Raw genomic sequence first — 22803 nt, 5'->3', positions numbered from 1 at the left:
CCAGCCAGTTCTGAGAAAGATGGAGCAGCCTGGCACGGGGCGGGCTGCGTACCAGCAGCCTTGAGTTTTCCTCAAAACTCTTGTCGTTCCTTTCAGTGCAGTCCCAGGCGGACACCGAAGTTTGAGTCACCGGAGTTATGTGCTTGCCTGTCAGTGCCGTCGTGAGAATCGGTCCTTTCTTTGTGCCGGCAAGGTGCTTGGAGCATACGCAGTGCCAAGGTGTTAGGTGGGAGGGCAAGGGGCAGCGATGCTCCCCAAATGCAGATCCGTTTGTCTAGAAGGAGCAAGGGAACCCGGCTGTACGTCCCCCTCGAATTCAATCTACCACAGCCATGGCTTTCCTTTAGCATCCTAGTCATCCTGCAGCATTCTGCTCCTGAGATGTCCACCTTGAAAGAAATGGCTTCCTTCAATACAGGTTAGGAGTTCCCCCTCACATCTGTCTGATCCAAAGCATTTCCAGTCAATGAGAGTGTTTCCATTTACGCCATGTCCATAGGAATCATTTCGATCCGATTTTTCCCATGTGTTTTTGCTCTGCTTAAACTTTGGATCCCCAGAAAGCTTTCCCTTCCACAGGATTTCATTTCCGACTTTGTTCAAAACCAATTTCTTTTACTTTTTATTTGCTACAGGAAGGTTTATTTTGCTTAATTGTTTGGATTTTTTTTCTAATTTCTGTCCTGGATTATTTAGTACTGCTGGATGCTACAAAACTGGTGTGAAGTTCAACCTCTGATCTGGCTGTGTTTTGATGGGGAACACAATATACAGCATGAAAGCCGTGATGGAAAGGTAAGTAGTTATTAAATTATATTTATCTTCATATTCTCTGCTGGTTTTAAGATCCACCAGTGCAGACAACCCCTTTCTCTGGCGATTGCATCAGGTTTTAATTTTTTCCAAGCTCCTTAGACCTAAACTCAACTACTGTAGCCCTGTGAGTAACAGCGTTTGCTAATCCACGGTATTTTGCCATTTTCTTACATCAGGAAATGTCATGTTGCGTGATAACCGTCCACAAGCTGAGTGCTGTCATGATTTTTGTGAAATCTTTGCCTTTCGGTCAGCGCGCTGCTCGTGGGGATTTTTCTCCCTGTGGCAACACCGCCGGTGTCCCAACGCGCTGCAGCAACAGCCGGGGGAGCGGGGCCCAATCCTGCGGGGGAAACTTTTCCCTCGTCCTTTGGCAAAGCAGCCCGGGCGGGCTGCAGCCCATCGCCCCGGAAACACCCGTGGCGACCACCAGCCCGCCGGCTCGGCCACCGCGCCCGGGCCCGGGGGCAGCGGCGGGGGCCGGGCGGGGGCCGGGGCCGGGCGGCGCGGGGGTGCCGTCCCGGGGCCCGCCGGTTCCCGGCCAATCGGCTCGGCGCCGCGCACTCCCCGCCCCGCTCGCCCCATGTGCAGAAATAGCCCCGCCGCGGCCGGCAGCGGGTTTCCGCGGGGAGCGGGGCGGGCGAGCGGGCGGGCGAGCGGTGGAGCATCCCCGGGCGGAGCGGCGGCGGGCCCGTCCCGTCCCGTCCCCTCCCAGCCCGTCCCGTCCCGTCCCGTCCCGTCCCGTCCGGCGGCCGCCCCGAGGTGCCGGCCGATGGCCCCGCGGCGGGCGCAGCGGCCGGGCCCGGCAGTGGCGGCGGCGGCGGCGGGCGGGCGGTGAGCGGAGCCCCGCGGGAGCGCAGCCGCGGATGCCCCCCGGGGGCCGGGCGGTGCGGGCAGCGGGGGGCCGCGGCCCGGGGCTCGCCGCGCCCCTCCGGCCCCCCACGCCCCGGCGGCCGGGCGGGAGGCGGCGGTGAGCCCGGACATGGGTGTTTCTCTCCGGGAAGCGCTGCCCCGTGGCCTGTTGGTACCTGCGGACGGGCGCCCGGTGGAAAGTACCTTTTCCTCATGAACGGTTCTAGCTCCTCGCCCTGGGCGCTCGCCATGGACACTATGAAAACCACCTACATCGTGCTGGAACTGATCATCGCCGTGCTGTCTATCGCTGGCAACGTCCTGGTCTGCTGGGCCGTGGCCATCAACAGTACCTTGAAGAACGCGACCAACTATTTCCTGGTGTCCCTGGCAGTGGCCGATATTGCCGTGGGTTTGTTAGCCATCCCTTTCGCCATCACTATCAGCATCGGATTCCAGGTGGATTTTCACAGCTGCCTCTTCTTCGCCTGCTTCGTGCTGGTGCTGACCCAAAGCTCCATTTTCAGCTTGCTGGCGGTGGCCATCGACAGGTACCTGGCTATTAAGATCCCACTGAGGTAAGAGACTGGCGTGGACGCAGGTAGCCACGTTCCCTGACGGCCCAGGCCATGACCTTCCTTGTCTTAGCGTGCAGGAACTTCCAGTCTCTAGTGTTGCCATAAGAGGTTTGCTGCTCACAGGTGAGGATGAAAGTAACAGAGAATTTGCACTCGCTGCAGGACTGGGATCAGGTTTTCAGTATCCTGCCTCTGACTTCAAAATATACCTTGGAGCTCGGTTTCTTGAGGATGTTTGTCTTGGGAGGGTCAGTGGCTTCTTGGGGGGCTATGCAGTGATGTAGGGGTGTGCTTGGGATAGTTGTAGCTAATCTGTGTAGGCATTTATACAGTCCCTGTTACTGTGGTGTTGGGGCATCTCCCAGGTAATTAAATATAGGAGCAACCTCTCTTTCTTCTACTTCCCAGCCTATGAGAGAAGTAGTTTTGCAGGCTGTTCTGTAAGAGCTCTTGTCTCTTCCTGAGCTCAGGACACACAGAAAGGCTGAGAGTTGTCTTAAACAGATCTTAATATGACTTTGTACGTACTTCACATTTTCAGCTAGGACTAGAGTCTAACTAGGCTGTCTTCCAGTTTTTAGAGGGATATAAGGAATGGACTGAAAGCACAATTTCTTGCAGCTACAAACACTGAAACCGTATGTCTGTGCTTGTGTACGTACCTGTTCCGAGTGCTTACCATGAGCGAATGTATAGATCAGCACATGTCAGAAGGTGTCAGCTCTGTGCATACACTGAGAAAGGAGAAGAGGGAAGGAGAAAGGATTTGTACCTCAGTTTTCAGAATTTTACAGTTTAAACTTTCATCCAAGGGCAGTATCAAAGACATAAATTGGTTTCCTTCTAATTCATGGGATATTGCAAAATACTGGGGAAAAATGTATCATTGAATGTATTTCAGAGGCACTTCACCAGCGAGTTGGTGCAGCAGCTTCCTTAAGCTTAAGTGCACCAAAACCCCGGCTTTGCATCGCAAATGACCTGAGTCTCTTAGTCTCGGTCTTCTTCATGTCTCTGTTGTCCCTCCCTGAGAATAAAGACTTCGATGGAGCCCCACTGGGGAGTGCAGGACTGGTCAGAAGTGGAGGCTGTGGGGAAGCAGGGCAGGTTTGGTGTAGGGACCTCAGCTGAACTGTGTAAGCTGCAGCTTTCCTAGATTCTCCTTGTCTCCGGTATCTCCCTTGCACGAGTGATGAATTCACCCTAAAATTACTTTAAAAAACCCCCAACCTTCACCCTGTTCTGTCACCTTGCATCGGAGAACTTCTATACATTGGGCAAATATTAATTAGTCATCAGGCAGATGACAAAATCTAGTAGTGGAAATGCACGTATGCTGAGTGGCTGCATGTGTCATCGGAACACAGAGCATGGAAATTCCACGGGATGTAGAGTAAGCGAGAGCTGAGCTGCAGCCCTAGTCTGTACAGGAGGGAGCAGGGGCAGAGCAGCTGGGGTTGCTGCCAGCATCTCTGACCCTGGCTGCTTACCTTCCCAGCCACCCGGAGCCTGTGGCTCCGGATAATGATTTGGTGCCTTTTCCATTCGTTTGTTTGGGGCTTTCTTGGGATGCGGGCTAGCGGCACAGCAGCGGCTACGGAAGCAGGTCGGATTTTTTAAGTTTCAGTTTAATCACACCACCCACCGCAAGCAAGCTGTTCAAGCATGGGCTGTTAATTATAACTCTTTGCCTTTGTAACACAAGTGCTTTTTGCAGTGCTTGGCTGAGGAAGCTGAATCTTGTGAGATCGGTTTCTACTCCGCTGGAATCCGAGACGAGAGTAGCAGATCAGAAATGCTCTGAGGGGATCGTTTCAATGTTTGCAGAAGGGAAGTGGTTTTGCCAACTGACAAAATAGCAAGTATTTCCTCCACTCTTTTTTTCACAATCCTGGTCTCTAGCAGGTTTGCTCAGCTCTCCATTAGGTCAGTCTATACATCTGGGTGGGATGAAATCCCAGGGCAGTTTTGCCTTGCTTTGGGATCCTTTCCCAACGTTGCTTTTTCACCCCATCTTAGGCCAAATCTTTTATTCTATTTGCACAAACATCTTTATTGCTATGAGCGCTTCCTAGCTGGACACATACAGCCCCTTCAGCTGCAAACGGAGATCAAGGAGTACCATCCTAGGCTGGTCTGAAGAGTGAAGTTTGGATTAAACTTGGTCTTGGCATTGAGGCCCATTTCATTGCTCTTAGAGGTGACCAGTGAGTAAAACCCCTTTAAAAGAACGGGGGTTTCTCCCTGCTAGGAGTGCAGGGCGACGGACAGGTCATTGCTTCGGCAACGGGAGATTTAGGGACTGGTACTGAAAGGCTGTTTTTATTTGTACAGCCAACATCAAAAGAGGATAGAGGAGGTTATAAAACTATGCTGGCAAAACAATTCTCTACTGCACTAGGGTTTTCCAACCCAGGCTTAGTTAGAGCTGCCTCGTCAGCATCGTTATTCCCGAGATGCTCCACCGTGCTGCCGGCGGCGAGGGGCGAGGCACTTGTCCAGCCACCCGCTCTAGGTGGGTGCATGCACCGTTTCTGGAAGGAGGTTTGTGCGGAGGAAGGGGAAAGCTGGTCATTAATTTGTAGGAATGGTGACCTTAGGAAAAGTTTGTTTCTCACTAAAACGCTCGTTCTGGAGACCAGTACAGAGGCTGATAACAGGCCGTGAAGTATTAAACATTTAAGAAAATGATTTGTACCCAGCCCTGTCTAGCAATTACAATAAATAACGCAGTTGTTGCAGAGCAGACAAGCGTCCCTGTCGCATCCACCAGCTCCCTGTGGAAACTTCTGCAGGGACGCTGAGAACTGAGTGTGCCATATTATTTAATACTATTTCGGGGCTATTTAAGCACGCTGAGAGGCTGGGCAGGCCTGCAGGCTGGGGGTGCGCAGGAGAAGTTTGCATTACAGCCAGGCTAATAATGGATTTTTCAGTTCTGTGCCTGAACCAAAAAATCCCATGGGGAAGAGGAAAATTGTTTCAGTCAAACTAAAACAGCAATGTTTGGAGGTTTCAGTGAAACAAAGTGATCCTGACCAACCTGGCAGATTTTTGTTTGAGTTGCTTAACCCTTCCGGTGTTGCTGTGCTGCTTTTTGAAATGGAGGCATCCTCACTGGAAAGGAACTAACAAATTCTCATCTAGACAACTGCAGAACAAAAATCTCACAACATTTAAAAATGCTGTTTTAGAATCCTCCCTCTTCTGGCTAAAAATATTTGCTGAATTTGACCTGAAGCCATGAATTCTTTCTGTCCCTTGAAACTCTTATTTTGTTTGTTTGTTTTTGACAAATTTACTGTTTGTGGAGGAGCCCCCACCCGCGCTGCCCACTTCTTGCAGCTGCAGCTCTGAGCCCTTTCCCGGGTCCCTTCTCCCCTGGCCGGCGCACCAGGACACAGCTTCTTGTCTTCGGCCACGCTCTAACCCTGCCTTGCGTCCCGCACCCCTCCTGCACCCCAGTGCTTCCAGCCAGGCAGCGCTGCTGCCTGTGTGCCCGTCCCTGAGCCGCCCCACGTACGCGGCACCGTCCCTGCTCTCGTCTGCCAAGCTGACACCCCCCCCCCCCCCCCAAGCTCGCTCCCCCACCGCGCTTCCTCCAAGCAGAATATCAAAGCCAGGCAACTGAGCATCTTTCAGCAGCAGTAAATCCATCCTCTAGAGCGTTTGGCACAAGAGCAGTGCTAGGCTTTCGCTCTCTGGCTTTCTCCAGGGCTGGATTTCACCCCACAGTCCCATAGCTGCGAGCCAAAGAAGATTTGTAGGTGGAATAAAATCTTTCCCTTTTATTTGCATTAACCAAAATCCTTTGGCGTGGCTAGTAATTGTAGGTACGGATAAGTGCCTGGAACAAATGTGTCAGGAATTAGGGAGGGAGAAGAGTATTTGTATTTAGAGAGCAAAAGGAGAATGAAATGCTGTACAGGATCACACTGTGTGTGCCCTTGTGCGGCTGGTTCATCTCCTGCAGGACGGTGAACGTTGTGTACTGCTGCTGCCTACCTGGCAAACACCGCAGCCGAAACCTGCAGAGGGAAAATTAGCCCCAGCTCCCTGCGATTTGAGCTGATCTGGTGCTTGTTCTTCCTCCCTGGATTTAGTTCTCTTCTGTCTTCAATTTCATCCCTAGCAGAAATGCAGGACTGAAGTTGCCGGGCAGCTTTGCCGTGAACTGGAACAGGATATCCATGACCATGCCCTCTCCCTTTCTGCACCGTGCTGAGCCCTCACTGCACCCTGCAGCATCCACGCTTGGGTCAGGATCTGTTAATGGCGTTGCTCTGCTCTGCTTCTGGTGCCGCCAGTCTCCCACCACAGTCCGGCTCGCTTCTGCTCTCCTCACGGGGACAAATTCCGGTTGGATTGTTGTTGCTCTTATCTGATGCTTTTAGCTGTGCAGTGTCCTTTCACGAGGTGGGTTGGCTGACGCTTTATGGCTGCCTGCCCTCGCCGTGCCCTGCTACTGCAGAGGAGGGGGTTCCCTCTGTGTTCTCCAGCAAAGCATTGTTCCTGGATTCCTCTCAACTCCCACCTTGTTCCTCAGCAAAGCAAACTGGTGGGTATTTATGGCAGGTGGGAGGGCTGGAGCCACTGGGGAGGGGAGAAAATCCTCTTCAGAGCCTTGGTCTTCACCTGCCATTTTCTGTGTGCCATCAATGACACAGAATTGCAGCTGCTCTTCCCTCTTCTGCCCTTGCTTCACTTCCTTTCTGAAGGGAAACCCTTGCACTGCCCTTCATCTGAACTCCCAGGCGTGTTCTGCTGTTCATGTGTGGCTCACACGCACGGTGCCCGATCCTGAGACCTGAGCAGCACGGGAGGCATAATTTTTCCAGAGCTGTGGATGCTCTGCCTGCCCTGTCCATCAGATGGCCGTGCCTGGCCGAGGTTATCATCAGCTGATAAACTTAATGTGCAACAAACCTGGCAAACATGCCTGAGTGCTGTGGGCAGGAGGGCTGGCGGGTTTGCTCGAGCAACGGAGCTGTCACGTCTTTAACGAAGTTCGTGTCAGCTGAGCTTGACTCGGGCAGAACGCGGGGGGTTTGGTGCTGCAGCCGGGGGCCGGCAGCGCGCGCTCACCTGGCCCGGGGTCTCCCAGGGCTGCCGCTCACTCCAGGCTTCGGATGCAGCCGACTCCAGACATAGAAGCATGATAAAAAAATCAGGAACAATCACATGTGCCCTCATGGCCATAAACCAGGGAGGGGAAATTGCAGCTATTTTTAGTTGTGAGCAGCATGGTTTCCTTAAAAAGCGTGTCCCAAATTTTTATATTTTTCCTGCACCTTGGGGGTCACTTCCCTCCCAAAAAGCAAAAATCCTGACAGGAAGGGAATGAATTGTCTTGGAGACCCCTGCCCCGATGCAGCTCCTGCAGAAGCTGGGGGTAGCGGGGATGTTGGGGAGCGGGAACTGGAAGCTTCATTTCCAGGCTGTCGGCTGAGGGCACCGATCTCTGGGCTGAGCCAGAACCCAGAGTTCTGGCTTTAGGAGCTTTTTTGAGCTGGCCAAAACTCAATCTATAAAAAATACAGGTCAACTTTTAGGTGAAAAAAAGCAGCTTTTGAAATCTGGCAGAATTTTCCTTCACCAGACCTTTTGACCTCTCTGCAAAAAATATATTAAACCAAAATGTTTTGACAGCAACCTGTTTTATTTTGCAGTTAAAAGTTTTTGCTTTGTTAATTAACGGGCTTGTTCTTGGGGTTTTTATGAATTTGCTGTTTGTCATAGCAATGAGCACAGACCACAAAACTGAGTCTTTTAGGAATGTTCTGCCCTGGCCCTTGGCTGCGCCGGGCAGTCACTGCTGGGGGTGTCGGGGCTCCTATTGCTGTGTTACAGACAGCTGTGGTCCGCAGGATGCCAGGAATCGGTGACGCCAGCTGTGCCTACAGATGTGTCGGTCCTCTCCCCTCCCCACTGGCTCTCGTGGCTTTGCAAAGTCCGACGGCTTTGCTGAGGGAATTTGTGTGTGCCAAAGAGCGGATTATCTCCTAATCCGACGGGTGACATCAGGCCTGGGCATGAGCCACAAATAACCAGCGAGTACCTCAGTGGGTGTGTGTCCGTGCCCTGACAGTCACCCTTCGGGGCACCGGCGTGGCGCTGGGAAAGCGGGTGGTCGCTGAGCACCGTGACCAGAACTGCTGGACCCGCCGGGGACGAGGGACAGAGCACCGTCCCTGCAGGGGTGGCTGTGCAGGCGGACGAGTGCCACCGTGGCTGGGCCTCTGCCTGTACCCCCTCCGTGGTGACTCTGCATCAGCACCCATCACCCCGCGCCCTGGCACTCACCTCCTCGCTCCCTCCCAAACCCCAGTACCAGGCTCCCCGGGAGCGCGGTGCTGCGGGGACGGCTGTTGGCCACGTCCTCCCTCCCCCGTGCTCAGACCCGTCGGTCTCCTCCATGAGATTTGCCCGTCGTGCTGCAATGGCGTAGCTGGCATGCGGGGGCTGGATGCTGATCGCCAGCCGGTTCGAACCCGGCTGCGCCTGGGCAGGGAGGCGAGGACAGGACGGGCTCCTCGAGCACGCTGGGACGGGGTGCGTGTGGGTGAGTGGTGCTGGGCTCGGTGCTGCCCACGCGAGACCCAGCAGCACTTGGGAAGGTCGGTCAGGGCTCTGCAGGAAAGGCAGATGAGCAGCAACTTGCTGGGGCTGGCGGACGGAGAGGCCAGCGGCTTGGGGCCTTTGGGAAGGGCTTTAGCACCCTTTTCATTACAGAAGGAGTGATCCGGCAGAGATCTGCCATCTCACCACCCTTATCTGTTATCTGAGTGAGCAGGGCACCGGGTGTGTGGGAGGGGTAGTGGTCACACCACTGCTCTACATACCGGATCGCACCCGCACAGCCTGCTGTGAATCATAGTTCCTATCTCACCTCTACCAGCAGCCTTTAACTCAGCTGCCCCGGTGCTGCACATCTGAGGTCTGACCGCTCTGGGAGGTTTGGAATGACAAAAATTCTCAGCCCCAGGCACCCTCAGGCAGATAACGTGGGGCTTCAGAGCCCTGGAGGGAGGGTGGTGCCGGGGGAAGAGCTCCGGAGGGCTGCCCAGCGGTCTCCAGTCGGGAGAACCGGGTTTTTGCGCTCTGGGACTCCGAAACACCCTATGGAGCACGAAGGGTGGGCAGGTATCGCATGCTCCTGCCTGCACACGGGTGTCTTGAGGCGGCTGCTTATGTCTTGATGTTGCCGGTTGTTGGAGTGTGAGACGCGGTGTGCAGAGCACTGAGTTCGTTTCCTTCCTGTGCCCCGAGGCCTCTGCACACCTCTGGCAGTCCCCCAGCATCACGCCTGTTCACAGGACCATGGGGTTGCCCAGCGTGGGCAGGGAGCCCACAGCTTGCCCTGCACCCCGCTCGTACACCGTGTGTCTTAGTTCAGTTTTCAGTCACCTTTTCTCACCTCGTCAGGGCTGAGAGCTTCCACGGACAGAAACCAGGGTAGCGAATGCAAATCCCTGCCTGGCCGTGGGCTGCTGTGAAAGCGTGCGTGTGAGAAAAATATTCACACATCCACGTCGCAGCTGCTGCCGGTGTTCCACAAGTGCGCAGCTCTGCGACCCCCTCCCTCCGCTCCCCACCCCGCAGCAGCCTGAGCTGCGGTTTCCCTTCTTACTCCCTTCTTAATCCTCCAGATTACCCAAATGCATGCCGTTAGCAGGGTGCTTTGGGCCAAAACCGTGCTTTCCTGCATTTCTCCTTCCCACATTCCTGGTCCTGCAAACCTGATGCCCTTCAGCCATTCCCCTGCCCTGAGCTGGCAGTGGCTGGGCTGAGGTGCCGGCCCACGGAGGGGTGTGCGGGGATGAACCGGGGTGAGGCGGGAGCTGGAGGTTGTGGAGGGCAGCCTGTGCTCTCCCCGCTGCTCTGCCTCCACCCTGGGGAAGGAGGAGTTGACAGGAGGGATAAGCACATGGGTATGGATATCTTGCTGAGAGGGTTTGAAATCTGTAGGTACTCGATAGTCCAAGCTCGCAGGCTGCAAGACCTGGCGTGGTTGTAGCCTGTATGGGGTAGGCTGGGCTACGCCGGCACAAACGGGTACCTAGGGGTAGGGAACACTCCCCTCCATACCCCCAGCTCATCCCAAGAGGCATCGCCATGGCCGCGTGTGAAGCGCAAGTGGGTTTTGTCCATTTTGTCCCGGGAAGAGTAATCTGGAGTCTTCATAAATGGGGAGCAGTTAACCTGGGGCTGCAAACAGGTTTGCTTCTGACTGGCAGATGTCCCCCATCGCCCCCTTCCTCTGGGAGCAGAGCGTGGCCAATGTCCACCCGAGGGCTCATCTTCAGCCAGGACTGCTTCATCCTGGTCTCCGTGCTGCTCTTTGTGCCTTTCTCTGCCTCACAGCTCTGTGACTCTGCTCCCAGGTGGAATTGCTTCCCAGCGAGCGAAGAGGCAGTACGGCACGCCTGGAGCCACCACCGCCCCTGACAGCCTCCGATCACACACTGGGCTTGTCTTCTTCTCTTAGTAGTTCAAAAGCATCTAGCTTTTATTTCAGACTAAGGCTGAAAATGCCATAGAACATGAGCAAAGCGAGCCCTGGAGCAAGGTAAAGCCTTCCAGTCTTGAAATGCCTCTTAGTGATCCTCCAAATGTAAAAATGAAGTGCTGCAGCCTCTGACCTTGCTGGTTAGCTGCCTCAAGCAGGAACGGAAACCTAACAGCGCAGGGAGGCAAGCAGCTGGTTGTTCCTCTTCACTCTGTGAGGATGGGAGCCAAGGTAAGGCTGGGTTCCCCGAGCACCCAGGCTCAGAGCAGCACCCACATACCGGCCTCCTTTTTGAAGACGAGGCTTGAGCAGCAGCCTGCAGCCCGGCTGTGTGTTGCGAGGGCCGGGTGTTCTCATTTACACGTCGCTACCCAGATTTGCACCGCAGCGGGGCCGCCTGCGCGGCGTGGGGTGCTCCCCGGTGGGTGGGGGTGCTCGGGGGGGTGCTGCCCGTTGGGCGCCTGCTCTTGGCACCGGGAGCTGGGGAGGCTGTTGTCCTGCGAGCGCTCGCATTCAGCTTTTCCTGACAGGTTAAGGACGGCCGTGAGCCAGCATCTTACGGCACGTTCAGGGCTGTCTCCATCCCCTGGAGGGTGGGCACGCAGGGTCTGAGCTGCCGCAGGCGCTCAGGTTTCACATGGAAGCACCAGGCAGTGGGAGTGGTGCTCCCGACGGCCAGACATGGATGGTGCTGAGCGATGCCTCCTGCCCCTCCAAATAACCCCGGTGTGCTTACCTGAGCTGTGGGTGCTGGCGTGTTTGCAGTAACCCGTCCAGCGGAAGGCCGGGAGTGCGAGCGGGGGACGCTGCTGCGGTCCCCTGCGCACAATAGGGACAGATGCGGGAGGAAGTGATTTGTCTGCAACTGGACATGGACAGACGCAGATGTCCTGCTTCCTCGGCTGATACCGTAACTGCTAATCAGATTTCTCACTCTCACCGCCAACTCCTTCCTGGATAAAAAGCACGGTTTTCTCTTTTTTTTCCTTTTTTCCCCCCTCTCTAAGGTGCAATTTATGATTCATTTAAAATGTCCTGCCAGGATATTTCAGCTGGTATGTGATCTCCATTCCATGGCTGTGCATGAAGCAAACAGAACAGCAGCAATGGTGCTTACTTCATGCTGTTACAGCTCCAAAAAAAAAAAAAAAAAGAGCAAGATGCAAAGTACAGCTGCAAGTAGACGACAAGGATACAATGCTTGGCAGCCAAATTGCTCTCTCCCCTTGTGAATGGAGGTGTCTGTGTATTTCCCTTCCCACTTAAAATAGAAACATATAAATTATCACTGCTTGTTTGTATCAGAGCACCTGCGTAGTCTGAGTTCTGCAAACTCTCCATCTGCTCGCCTCCCTGCGTCCGGCAGCCTGGGCATGGGGCAGAACGGGGAGGGAAGCGGGGAGGGCAGCGGAGAGCCCCAGCCCCCAGAGCTCCCTCCACAGCTCCGGGCACCGGGAGTGCGGAGAGGAGCCAAGGCGGCTGCAGCATCCCTCGCACAGCCATCACGCCTGCGTCTCCCCACTGATCCCATCGAGCGTGGCCTCAGCACAAGATACCTGTGAGTTTGGAGTTTAAGCACTGAAATTGCTCATCGAAGGCTGATCTCGCGCTGGGGTTTGGCAGTGGGAGAACTGGCAGAAGCTCCTTGAGCAGAGCAGCACGGCAGCCTCCCCTCCGACTGGGGCACAGGGACTCTGGTGTGGCTGCTGCTGAACTGCAGCTCTGCTGGTGGACACACGTCTGTGCGGGGTCGGCGTAGAGTGAGGTGGACCCCACAACGCGTGCAGGTTTAGCGCTACGCCTTGCCTGATTCAAAGCACTCCCCTACACCATCCCAGAGACTCCGAAGATGGCCAGGACAAGGGTTGGGACCCTCCTGGCTCTTCTCAGTTAAGGTTGCAGAAGGCAGAGATGTCCCTCTTCAAACGCTTGGACTGAGCAAGCCTGGGAGGCTCTGTCATGAGAGAAAATCTTCCTGATGGAAAAGTTAATGCTGCAACTTCAGCATTGCGTTACGTGCACAAGAGAAGCGTTTAAACACCTGGTGTCTGTGTGCAGCTTTCACAAGCACAGCCTGGCAGCCCTGCAGCCTTCTGAGGGCTGCTGGCGAGACGAAGCCCGACCGAGGCGGGTGGATTTCTCCTAACATCTTTTTGTTGCTAGAAGCTGCATCTCAGCCAGCCTCAGGGCTTTTACTCAGGGACCCAGCGAGGACGGGGGACAGCACGGATGCCTGGGCAGGTGGACGTCCTATTGCAGACGGCTGAAGAGCCAGGACCCACGGCGTATTTCCCAGATACCAGCTGCAGGTCTTCAGACCATGGCAGAGATGACGGAGCTCATTTTTGTGTCTCCAACAGTGGCCCAGTAGCAGGGAGGCAGGGAAGGACTTTGGGAACAGGGCTGCCGTGGTGAACAAATGTAAGGGGGTTGTGCCACTCTGCAGGTGACAGTCAAAGGGGTCACCTCCCGCCTGCCTGCCAGGGCAGGGAAAGGGCTGCGTGGTCGAAAGCTGCCCAGCGTGGCGGACCCTGCACCACAGCACTGATGAGGACGTGGTGGCAAGTGCTGACACAGTTCCTCAGCTTGCAGAACACCCTTTTCTTCAGCAACACGTTTTAGATGTTCAATAAAACAAACTATTTGCTAGTGGCTCTGCCCTTTGCTAACCTCAGGTTTACTTAGTCAGTAACTTGTCAGCCAGGGCCCAGGCCAGCATCACGGTCAGGGCCACCATCACACTCCACCAAACACCAGGAGAGTGGGTGTGTGGCACCGCAACGTTTTGACCTGTTCAGCCTTCTGGGCTGCTCAGGGATGGTGGGGGATTCTCCCCCATTCCTGCTCTCTGAGATGAATGATGTGGGAATAATAGTCCCCTTCCAGGCTGTTTCCTCCAGGCTGTTGCTGGTTTCTGCCCCAAGTCTGATCGCCCCAAATGCTGAATTACGCCTTGGCTGCTGCTGTATGCTCCTCGTTAGATGGGAGCTCGGGGGCAGCGGTGCCTCTGCTTGGGTGATTTCTGGGGGGTCACTGCAGCGGTTGGTGGGGAGATGCCAGGTACGTGCGGGACATGACTCAGTTCCTGCCAGCCGGGAGCCAAACTCTTGCACGGGAGAGGCTGGGCTGGCTGCAGGCTGGCAGCACGTCCTGCTTGCTCTGCTCCAGCTGTGCTTAGCAATGCCTGCCTGGGTGTCTGGGCTGATATCCAGCTCTAGTAAATAGCAGTAGAAATGCAATGAGATCTGTTGGAAAAAAAACCCACCCTGACCATCCTACCGACCGAAGGCACAGTGCCTGGAGAATGCAGAGGTTTCCAGCACCCTGCGCTAATGTACGCCTCTTGTCACTTTGGTGGTTGCCATGATGCTCTTCCAGAAAAGCTGTGAACCTTGCTGAGCCATCGCTGAAACGGAGGGACGACAGCAATGTGTGCTGGGTGGAAGACACCATCTCCAGTCCACGGGCCAGCCCAGGGGACATCTCCTCCAGCCTCAGCACAGGGGCTGGGCAGAGCTGTGTTCTGCCCTGGCTGAAGCCCGTTTTGGTGACGGCAGGTACAGACCCAGCAGCCTGGCACTTGTATACGATAACACCGGTGGGTCAGAGCCGTGTTGTAAAAGCAGCTGAACTTTCCTTAAAGTATTTGACCTACTGCAGCCAGGGCTGTGTGACTGTGACGCTGGTGGCAAACGTATAGTTATGTATGTTGGAAGAATAGAAACCCGAATCGCTTAATGATGGCAGCACAGTGGGGACGGCATCGGGGCTTCTGCAGCGTGTCCGCTGTGGGGGCACTGGGTGGGAGCTGAGATGATTAGCTGCTTGATGACGGTTACGCCAGTAAAGAGACTTTGCCTGGCGGTGGAAAAGGAACTAATGCATTGCCAGGTTATTTAATCTCAATAAATAATTTAAAAATATTCAGCTGTTATTTACATTAAAGCAACATTTGATGCCTCTGGGCAGAAACATAGAGGAGATTCAATATTTGTTATACAGTAATTGAGCAGACTTAGGTGAGTAAATTTACTTTAATAGTTTTTTGCCTAATAATATTAAGCCTAAAAAAGAATGAAGGAGGGGTTTGCTGGAGCATTCAGAGCTGTGAAAATCTGTTGGTTCCTCACTGTCTGATCATGTTTCACAGAGCTTAAGAAAAAAATTGAGTCTCAGTTGTCTCACAGCCCATGCCTGCTTTTCTTGATGGTGGTTTATGGTGGGGGTTGCAGCTGTGTGCAGTGGCTCACTAATGAGCCTCTTGGTGCCTTGATCTTGTAATAGTCATGCACTTCTTTATTTTTAAGCACGTGCTTAACTTCCATTAACTTAAGGCGATGTCCCACCAAATAAGTATATTAAGGCAATAACAAGGTAATTAGTGAACAATTTTAGAGCATTGAACTATCCCCAATTTCACCGTGGCCTCTTCTGGCTGGTAGCTCAGCAACCAGCTGTGACCCTTCCTGGAGTCACAGCAGCGACCATCATAGATATCTGGGATCGATCCACTGAATGGAGCGATGTTCCACTGAATGGGAGGAGTTTGCAATGCATCCCTGCAAAAACAGAGAGCTAATCTAAGGAGTTCACTGTGAGTAACTATCTCCACTCTAATGAGCACCATCTCTTCCCTGTGCCGACAGGCTTGCAGCCCTCTGCATTGCTCAGCTCTGGCTTTTGCAGACCCGGAGCGCAGCACGTTTTGCCGTCTCCTCCTTCTCTCAGAAGGGGCCCCCACTTAAAATGTGATCCTGGCTGCAGCTCTGCTGTGTGCGCTGGAGAAGAGCAACACTAAAATAAACATGCCACCATTACAGCCACTGGAAAATGAAGTGACTGCTTAACTGGTTTTGTAAACCTTCAAGCTGTGCCTTATCTTTGCAGAAGAGTTCAGGAGAAGAGCAGAAGAGTTCAGGAGAAGAGCAGATTGAAGAAGCTGTATTTGGGGTCATATGTTTTCAGCAAGAGGCAGCACCAAATGTCACCAGCCGGGAATGGCCTGAGCATGGCATGCTGAGCCGCGGCGGCTTTTCCTTGTGTTCCTATGCACAGCCTGCTTCAGACACACAAAACTCTTGACTCCTTCAGTTTCTCTGTCTGAACAATGGTCCCTTTTGCATTTTCCAGTCTCACTACAATAGTTTTTGGGAGGTGACATGACTGAGGCAGCAGAGAAGCAACTGCAGTGATCAACTAAGCATGAAGAGCACAAGCCAAGGAGCCACGGTTTTTGTCTTCCCGTGTGCAGAGCTGTAGGCCAGCAGCAGCTCTTGGTGCTCCTGCAGCACTGACTAAGCTTGGCCAACATTGTAGCTCGAGACTCAGACTTTGCCAAGAGATCGGATTTCTGGGAACTTGCTCCGAATCAAATCTTTAAGTTTTCACAACCCCAGACCAGCTCCGGCTGCTGAAAACAGGCACTTAGCACAGGGTTTTGAAAGCAATGGGCTTGGCCTCGGTGATGTCCTGTCTGATAACTTCTCACCTTCTGAAGCAGCAAGACTTAATAATAATGAGAGACAAGTGCAGGAGAAACCCCTCAGTGGCTGGACCTGCCCTTTAGCTGTCTACCCTGTGGAGTGTGTTCACAGTTCAGCATCACCTAAATGTGGCTGCTGCTCCCGCATCCTCTCGGCCAGCCCTGGCCATGCTCGAAGCGAGCCCCGCTCGCAGCGACCACGCAAAAGGAGCTGAGGGATCCCCCCGGCCCCTCTTTGCCTCCCGGTTTATGCTGACAGACCCCCCACTTACCCTCCTGTCTTTGTAGCTTGCAGGAGGAGCGGGACACACAGCTTGCATGGAGGCGACCGCAGTGTGATTCACAGGCACAGCTGTGGTTCTGTGGGAATAAAGCCCTCCCTTGCTTCACGGGCCGGAAGAAAATCAGAACAAAAGTTCTTAGGAAAGGAGGAGCAGGGTAGCCAAGCCAGAGTAAACAAGCACTGAGAGAAGGGTGTGGGAAGGAGGGGACATGTGTCAGCCAGCAGATGCTAACTGGCTGCGGAGCGGACACTAATGGGTTTCTCATGTTGTCTTTCTGGCAGTTGCTGGTTCTTCGTATCTCCAAAAAGCAATCCGACTGATGCTTTGATGTTGGCATCTGTTCTGGTTGTACCCAAACCAGCTTGACTTTTGCTGCTTTAGGTTCCAGCCCTGTTTGTGTCTCTGAGCATCAGCCACAACCTTTGTTTTCTTGGCCATGAAGGCACCCAGTCTGTGGGGTTAGGAAAGCTGGGGAGCAGCGCACGGCTCTGCACCCCTCAGCACTGCATCAGCTTGTCCCTGGGACACCGTGGAGCTTCTTTGTAACACATGTGAGAGCAGCAGGTGCCCAAGGAAGGCATTTACTTAAAAATCTGGATCTTTACAACTAGTTATGGTGGGTCAGCAGAGCACAAGCGTCGTTTGACAGCAGCAGCTACGCATGGCTGTATGGTTTAACCCCACTGACGGCTTCAGCAGCTACAGGTCCAAGTCTGTGTGTGGCTTCAGGACGTCTTGATGGTGTGTGTCCTGCAGAATTGGCACGTCACATACACGAGCAGTGGAGGCCGACACCAGCCCCGGGAGCTAAGCAAACGTGTCCGCATCAGCACTGTTGATGGAAGATGCATAAAGCAGGGACACTGAATGGGGAGAGAAGAGCCCAGTGTCCCTGGCTCCCAGCTCCACGCCTGGATGCGAGACTCTGAATGGAGACACAAACCCTAACTTGTAACCCTCCTCAGCAGTCCATCATTAGCAGTTGCTTTCAGATGCTGGCTCAGAAAAGTCTTTCAGGATATTTGTTATCCAGCCACAACAAGCTTGCGTGGGCTGCAGTCTGGCATGTGTAAACCAGCAATTGCACTGTTTGGGAAACTGGTAGGATCCCTGATTTCCACACACACACGTGTACTTCCCCCCTTAGTGTATGAGGTAGCGTGGGAAGCGACATCACATCACGGGACTGCTGCAATCTCCAGTGAAAGCCAGCATTGCTGCAGGCCTAAGAGCAGCCCAAGTTGAAGCAAGCTGGCTGTGGTATAAAGGCTGTAAGTGTGTGGTGATGCTGGCTGAGTCTTTAGCTACCATTACAGTGTAGAACTGAGAGCCAGCATTGTCTCAGCTGTAATAAGTCAGCCCAGAAGTTCATGTAGCCCAGCAACGTGCCCCGGCGTGCCCAATAATGGATGCTTAGAGCAAGAGAGTAAGTTGGTGGTTACAGAGTGAGCCTTCCTCCTGTTCTTGCTCTCCTTGTAGTTGGTGGTTTAGGCTCATGCAATGATAAAGCCTTTTTTAAGACTTCCAAGTCCTTACCTCCTATTGAAGGATCTTCGCAGGCAGGGGCGGTGCTTGGCACCTCTCAGGAACAGCAAGTGAATCACCTCCCCAAATCACTTTGTGTAGGCATAGAGCACAGGTGAGATTTTTTTTTACCCCTCCGGTGATCCCAGAGGTGAGGTTCCTGCATGGGTGTGGGTGGGGCTTTTGTGGCATTAGCCAAAAAGCTGATTACTTTAACTGCAGGGAAGTCAGGAGCGCTCATTTATTTAATGGCTCTATCTTGGCTTTGTTCTTGATGCTGTAGGTATAATAGTCTGGTGACTGGCAAGCGGGCAAGAGGACTCATCGCTGTGCTGTGGCTCCTGTCCTTTGGAATTGGACTGACTCCGCTTATGGGCTGGAATAAAGCCATGAGCGGTTGTCCCAACGCCACCAACGAGACAGGGGCTGACACTGGGACAGAGCACCATGGCTGCTTCATCTCATGCCTCTTTGAGAACGTGGTAACGATGAGCTACATGGTGTATTTCAACTTCTTCGGCTGCGTGCTGCTTCCACTCGTTATCATGCTGGGAATCTACATTAAGATATTCATGGTCGCCTGCAAACAGTTGCATCAGATCGAACTGATGGGCAACTCCAGGACCACACTGCAGAAGGAGGTCCACGCAGCCAAGTCTCTGGCCATCATTGTAGGACTTTTTGCCTTCTGTTGGCTGCCCCTGCATATCTTGAACTGCATCACTCACTTCCACGAGGAGTTCTCCAAATCCAAGCCCGAGTGGGTGATGTATATGGCCATCATCCTCTCCCATGCCAACTCTGTCATCAATCCCATCATCTACGCCTACAGGATCAGGGACTTCCGCTACACTTTCCGCAAGATCATTTCCAAGATCCTCTGTAAGACAGATGACTTCCCCAAGTGCACCACTGACAACAACCAGCACCTGGCACCAACATTAACTCTCCAGTAGCCTCTGTGACCATGTGACTGTGCATGTCCTGCTCCTAGGATTTTGCAGTCTGTCCCTGACACTACCCTTCCCTGTGCCTATGTGAACAGTTACAGCTAACTCCTAGAGGAGTGCTCAGAGATGACCACTATACAGTTATGCAGCTGTATTTTTTTTTATTTTTGTAATTAACATAGTGCCTCCTAGAGGAATAACCTGACTGGGGAGACTGAGCGCAGCTCACCTTCGACTGTAAACCCAGGTTGCGTGAGTGCTGGTGATCGTATTGTATTTCCTTTCCAGGTCAGACATTGACTGTGGAAGACCCACCTGCTGGGGGTGTTTCCCCAATTGTGCTGCTCATGTCAAGTCCTAGGATCTTTGTTTTAATTATTATTATTTTTTTTAATCTTTTGATTCATTTAGGAGTAATAATTTTGTGTCTGGTTTTGGGTTGTTCTTTAAGTCCATACTTGACAGCACTTTGGTAATACCCTAATTATTCCATCAATTGTTTGATGCACCTAGTATTCTCTGATGGGAAAAAGTCTTACTTAGCCCAGTTGCTGGTGTGAAACTGAATCTGCGTTCCAGGCTCTGAGGGACGTGACCATGTTGATGGAAAAACAAGATCAGAACTGGCCAGCTATTTTTGGCCCCAGTATGGAAGCCCTGCTTACTGAAAGAGAAAAATTTTAGAAAAGAGTTGACTCAAGTTTTACAACAGCCGTTTTATTGCCTTTAAATCACTTTGGTCTACAGGATTGTGCAGACCAGTGCTTCAGGTTTGATTTCAAATCTGTTTCCTGCTATCAAAAGGCAGAAGTGCCCTAATAGTCCTAGCTAGTCTGATCCATTCACTGAGGTTAGTGCAAACACTCCCTTGGTGACATGATCTCTACAATTAGATTTTTTGCTCCCAAGGCAAAACTTGACAGCCTTGCAGTGCTTCCAGAAGTGCAGGTTTTAGCTGTGATAGCTGGATGCTGCAGCTCGCCTGATTCCTAAAAATCTTGCTGGGGTTCCTCTGTAGCCCAGTAGCCCCCAGAAGCTGTGAGTGCTTTTTTTCTAATAGTGATTTTTATTTTTTTAATTTTTTTTAAATCCCGACCTGCATCAGTAGCAAAAGAGACTGGAAGGGAGCTAATTTGCTTGAGAAGCTAGAATGCCTTGACTTGCAACCTGATTTTGGCCAAGCTCTTTGGGGAAGAAGCTCACCTCGCAGGTTGCCTGGCCTGGCCTCTGCAGTTAGCCACGGAGTCCTGGCCCTTTGTAAGGACAAAGCCCACTCAACAGCGGAGCAGTCTGCATTTCTACTGCAAGTTAATAATTCTGTGCAACCACAGCTCAGTAATTACTGCACCTGATTTCATAAGTAACTGTGACATGCAAAAGTAGACAAAGGTAGAAAGAACAGTGCATTAATTTCTGAAGTACGAGCTCCAGTTCTCCAGACTGCATGACGGCACGTGCACTGCTGTAAATGAACCAGTGTTTCTGGCATATCTTTTGTTTTGCAGGGCAGTTTCATTCCACAACTGAGAGGAACAGGGAGGGGAGTCAGAAAAACACCAAACAGACTCCCTCCTTCATGCCCAAAAGCCAATTGTGGTACAGAGGCACAGCTGTTCTTGACTAGCTCAGACCTGCCATCATGTTGTGGGCCCCTTACAAACGGGAGTCTTGCCTGAAGGTCCCTGCGTGGTAAAGTGGGACCATCTCTCTCCGAAGCACTCAATGCCAGCAGCATCACCATGCGACCAGTGAGAAGCTGGAGTGCAAGGACGTGTATTGAATATGGTTTTCAGTGGTAACTCATGCAGGGAGGCAGAGATGGGGAGCAGGCCTTTTAGAGCCAGGTGGCAGGGAAGGAAGTTTAAACACAGCCAGTTCCTGAAGAACAGGTCCAGTGGACAGACTGTGATGCCTGGAGCAGTTTGTCCCTGATAAATTGTACTTGAATCATATAGAAATCAGCTTTCTATTTTTTTTAACTGCATTGCACTAAAGGGGGGGTAATACAAGACCCCAAGAGTTTCATTTCTCTGGCGTATATAATGACAAATACAGTGTAAAATCAGCTGAAAAGCTGATCTGAAGAAATCCTGTTCCTGCAGCATCTGCTGTGCCAGCTGGCGTGACCTGCAGGCAGCAGCTGCAGGTATGACTTAGGGCCCACCATGCAGACAGAGGACCATTCACTAGGAGTGATGGATTTCGCTACTCTGTGTGTAGCAGCTCAGCCGTGAGAGCCAGCCCCAAACCTTGGTGAATCACCAGTAAGCTCTGAATGGGTTTGTACATGTTTATGCAATGTCCAAATTTAGCTACAGCTCAGTATCTCAGATACTGGCATTTCCAAGAAGAAGCTGAATAGTTAAAAGTTACTGTCCGACGTGTTTTTCCTTTAACAGCCCCATTCAGCTTTGCTGCATCTGCCTTGGTCATAGTCCAGCTAACACATGTAGCCACCTCCTGCCATTTGGGCAGGGTTTGACTCTCTCCTCCTTTCATTCCTTCCCTTCTGTATTATCTTTGGCTGCGGTCCTTCTGTTAATCATGGCTGGAAACAAGCAGGGTTTCACCTGCAGGTCTGGCAGTGTTGCGAAGTGGTTGCAAGCCACATTTATCCTTACAACAAAGAATGTAATCTCTCCTCTCCTGCTGGCTGAAAATGAACCAAACTCTGGACAGCACAAACAGACTGAAACACCCAGTGCTGCAATACAGAGAGAGATGGTCCCAGAACACTTGCTTGTATGTGACAGCTTGCACTGTAGCTCGGCATCCACTACTGCTACCTTTCATATGCCTCTTATGAGCCAGGATTCCTGTTGACAGATGCGGTGTTTCCTTAGTATGACTGTGCCATCAGGTTGTTAGCCATTATTAACTATGGCCTGGGTCACTGTGGTCTTTAGGCACATTAAGTGCCTTCGTGGATCTGAGCCAAAGTCATTTCAAGGCAAAATAAAAATAGGACATCTCTCTCACCCCCCTAAAAAAAATCTCTGAAGGTTTCTAGAAAAATGTGAAGTGAAAATGGCAGAGGAACTTTCTGTAGTGAGTGCAGCTGTAGCTATTCAGCTATCACTCATTACTGCTCTGATGTACATAGGATGGATGTGTTTTCCTCATGTTGCTCAGATTTTGTATTTGCAGTAACTGTTATTTACATTCAGAATGCTTAATTTACCACCTACACAACCTGGCTCAGCCTGTGCCCCATTATTTCTTGCGGTTTTTTGTTCACACGGTGTATCATATGAGGCGATGCTGTACTCGAGGACGAGCCCAATCTCAGAGCATGAGCAGGGAGTCACAGAGCTGGAAGGAGCTGGTTCCCAGCTTGCCAGCTGGTGTGTGGAACATGGGAGCAGCAGTTGCCTTTCCCCCAGGTCTGATGTGGACAGCCTTGCCTTGTCTGCCAGCATGAGGTGGTCAACTTGTCTGAAATGGGTCAATTTAAAAGCGCAGCAGCCAGGGTGATGTTTCCAAAGATTCTGTATTATAGTAAGCACAGCGGAAGCACAGAGCTGTCGTCAGTCTCGAGGTGCTGAGGGGTCCTTGCACTAGTCCCTGGTACAGGTTTGCCAGTGATGAATCAGAAACTGCTCTGAGCAGCCAGCTGCAGAGCCACTGCAGCGTCACTCTGTCAAAGGCCGACTCCACAAAGCCATGCAGGCACTGGAAGGGAGGTGGGGTTAGTCAAAGCGCGAGCAGAGTTAATGAGGTTTAATGGATCACTAAGAGACCTGCTGGACTGTTCATATCCCCACATCACAAGCACACAGTACTACAGATCAGTTCAAACGTCTTCAGC

At 52.5% G+C, this 22803-nt stretch overlaps 1 protein-coding gene across 1 annotated transcript; it reads left to right on the top strand.

The window, feature by feature from the left end:
* The first annotated feature begins 1542 nt into the window (after positions 1 to 1542).
* ADORA2B (adenosine A2b receptor) lies at positions 1543 to 22192 on the top strand. Its single transcript, XM_075518328.1, has 2 exons — positions 1543 to 2246; positions 18329 to 22192. The coding sequence occupies exons 1-2, from the start codon at positions 1882 to 1884 to the stop codon at positions 18999 to 19001; spliced, it is 1038 nt and encodes a 345-aa protein (XP_075374443.1). The 5' UTR covers positions 1543 to 1881; the 3' UTR covers positions 19002 to 22192.
* The last annotated feature ends 611 nt before the right edge of the window (positions 22193 to 22803 follow it).

Source organism: Mycteria americana, chromosome 15, assembly GCF_035582795.1.
Source record: "Mycteria americana isolate JAX WOST 10 ecotype Jacksonville Zoo and Gardens chromosome 15, USCA_MyAme_1.0, whole genome shotgun sequence".
Classification (NCBI taxonomy): domain Eukaryota; kingdom Metazoa; phylum Chordata; class Aves; order Ciconiiformes; family Ciconiidae; genus Mycteria; species Mycteria americana.
Note: the sequence above shows the minus strand (reverse complement) of the source record. Positions and strands in the feature narration are given on the sequence as shown.

Excerpts from the sequence above, each read along its gene's own strand:
- ADORA2B (XM_075518328.1), top strand. The coding sequence starts at position 1,882 with ATGAACGGTTCTAGCTCCTCGCCCTGGGCGCTCGCCATGGACACTATG. Across the intron at positions 2,247-18,328 it reads GCTATTAAGATCCCACTGAG|GTATAATAGTCTGGTGACTG; the intron begins GTAAGAGACTGG and ends TTGATGCTGTAG.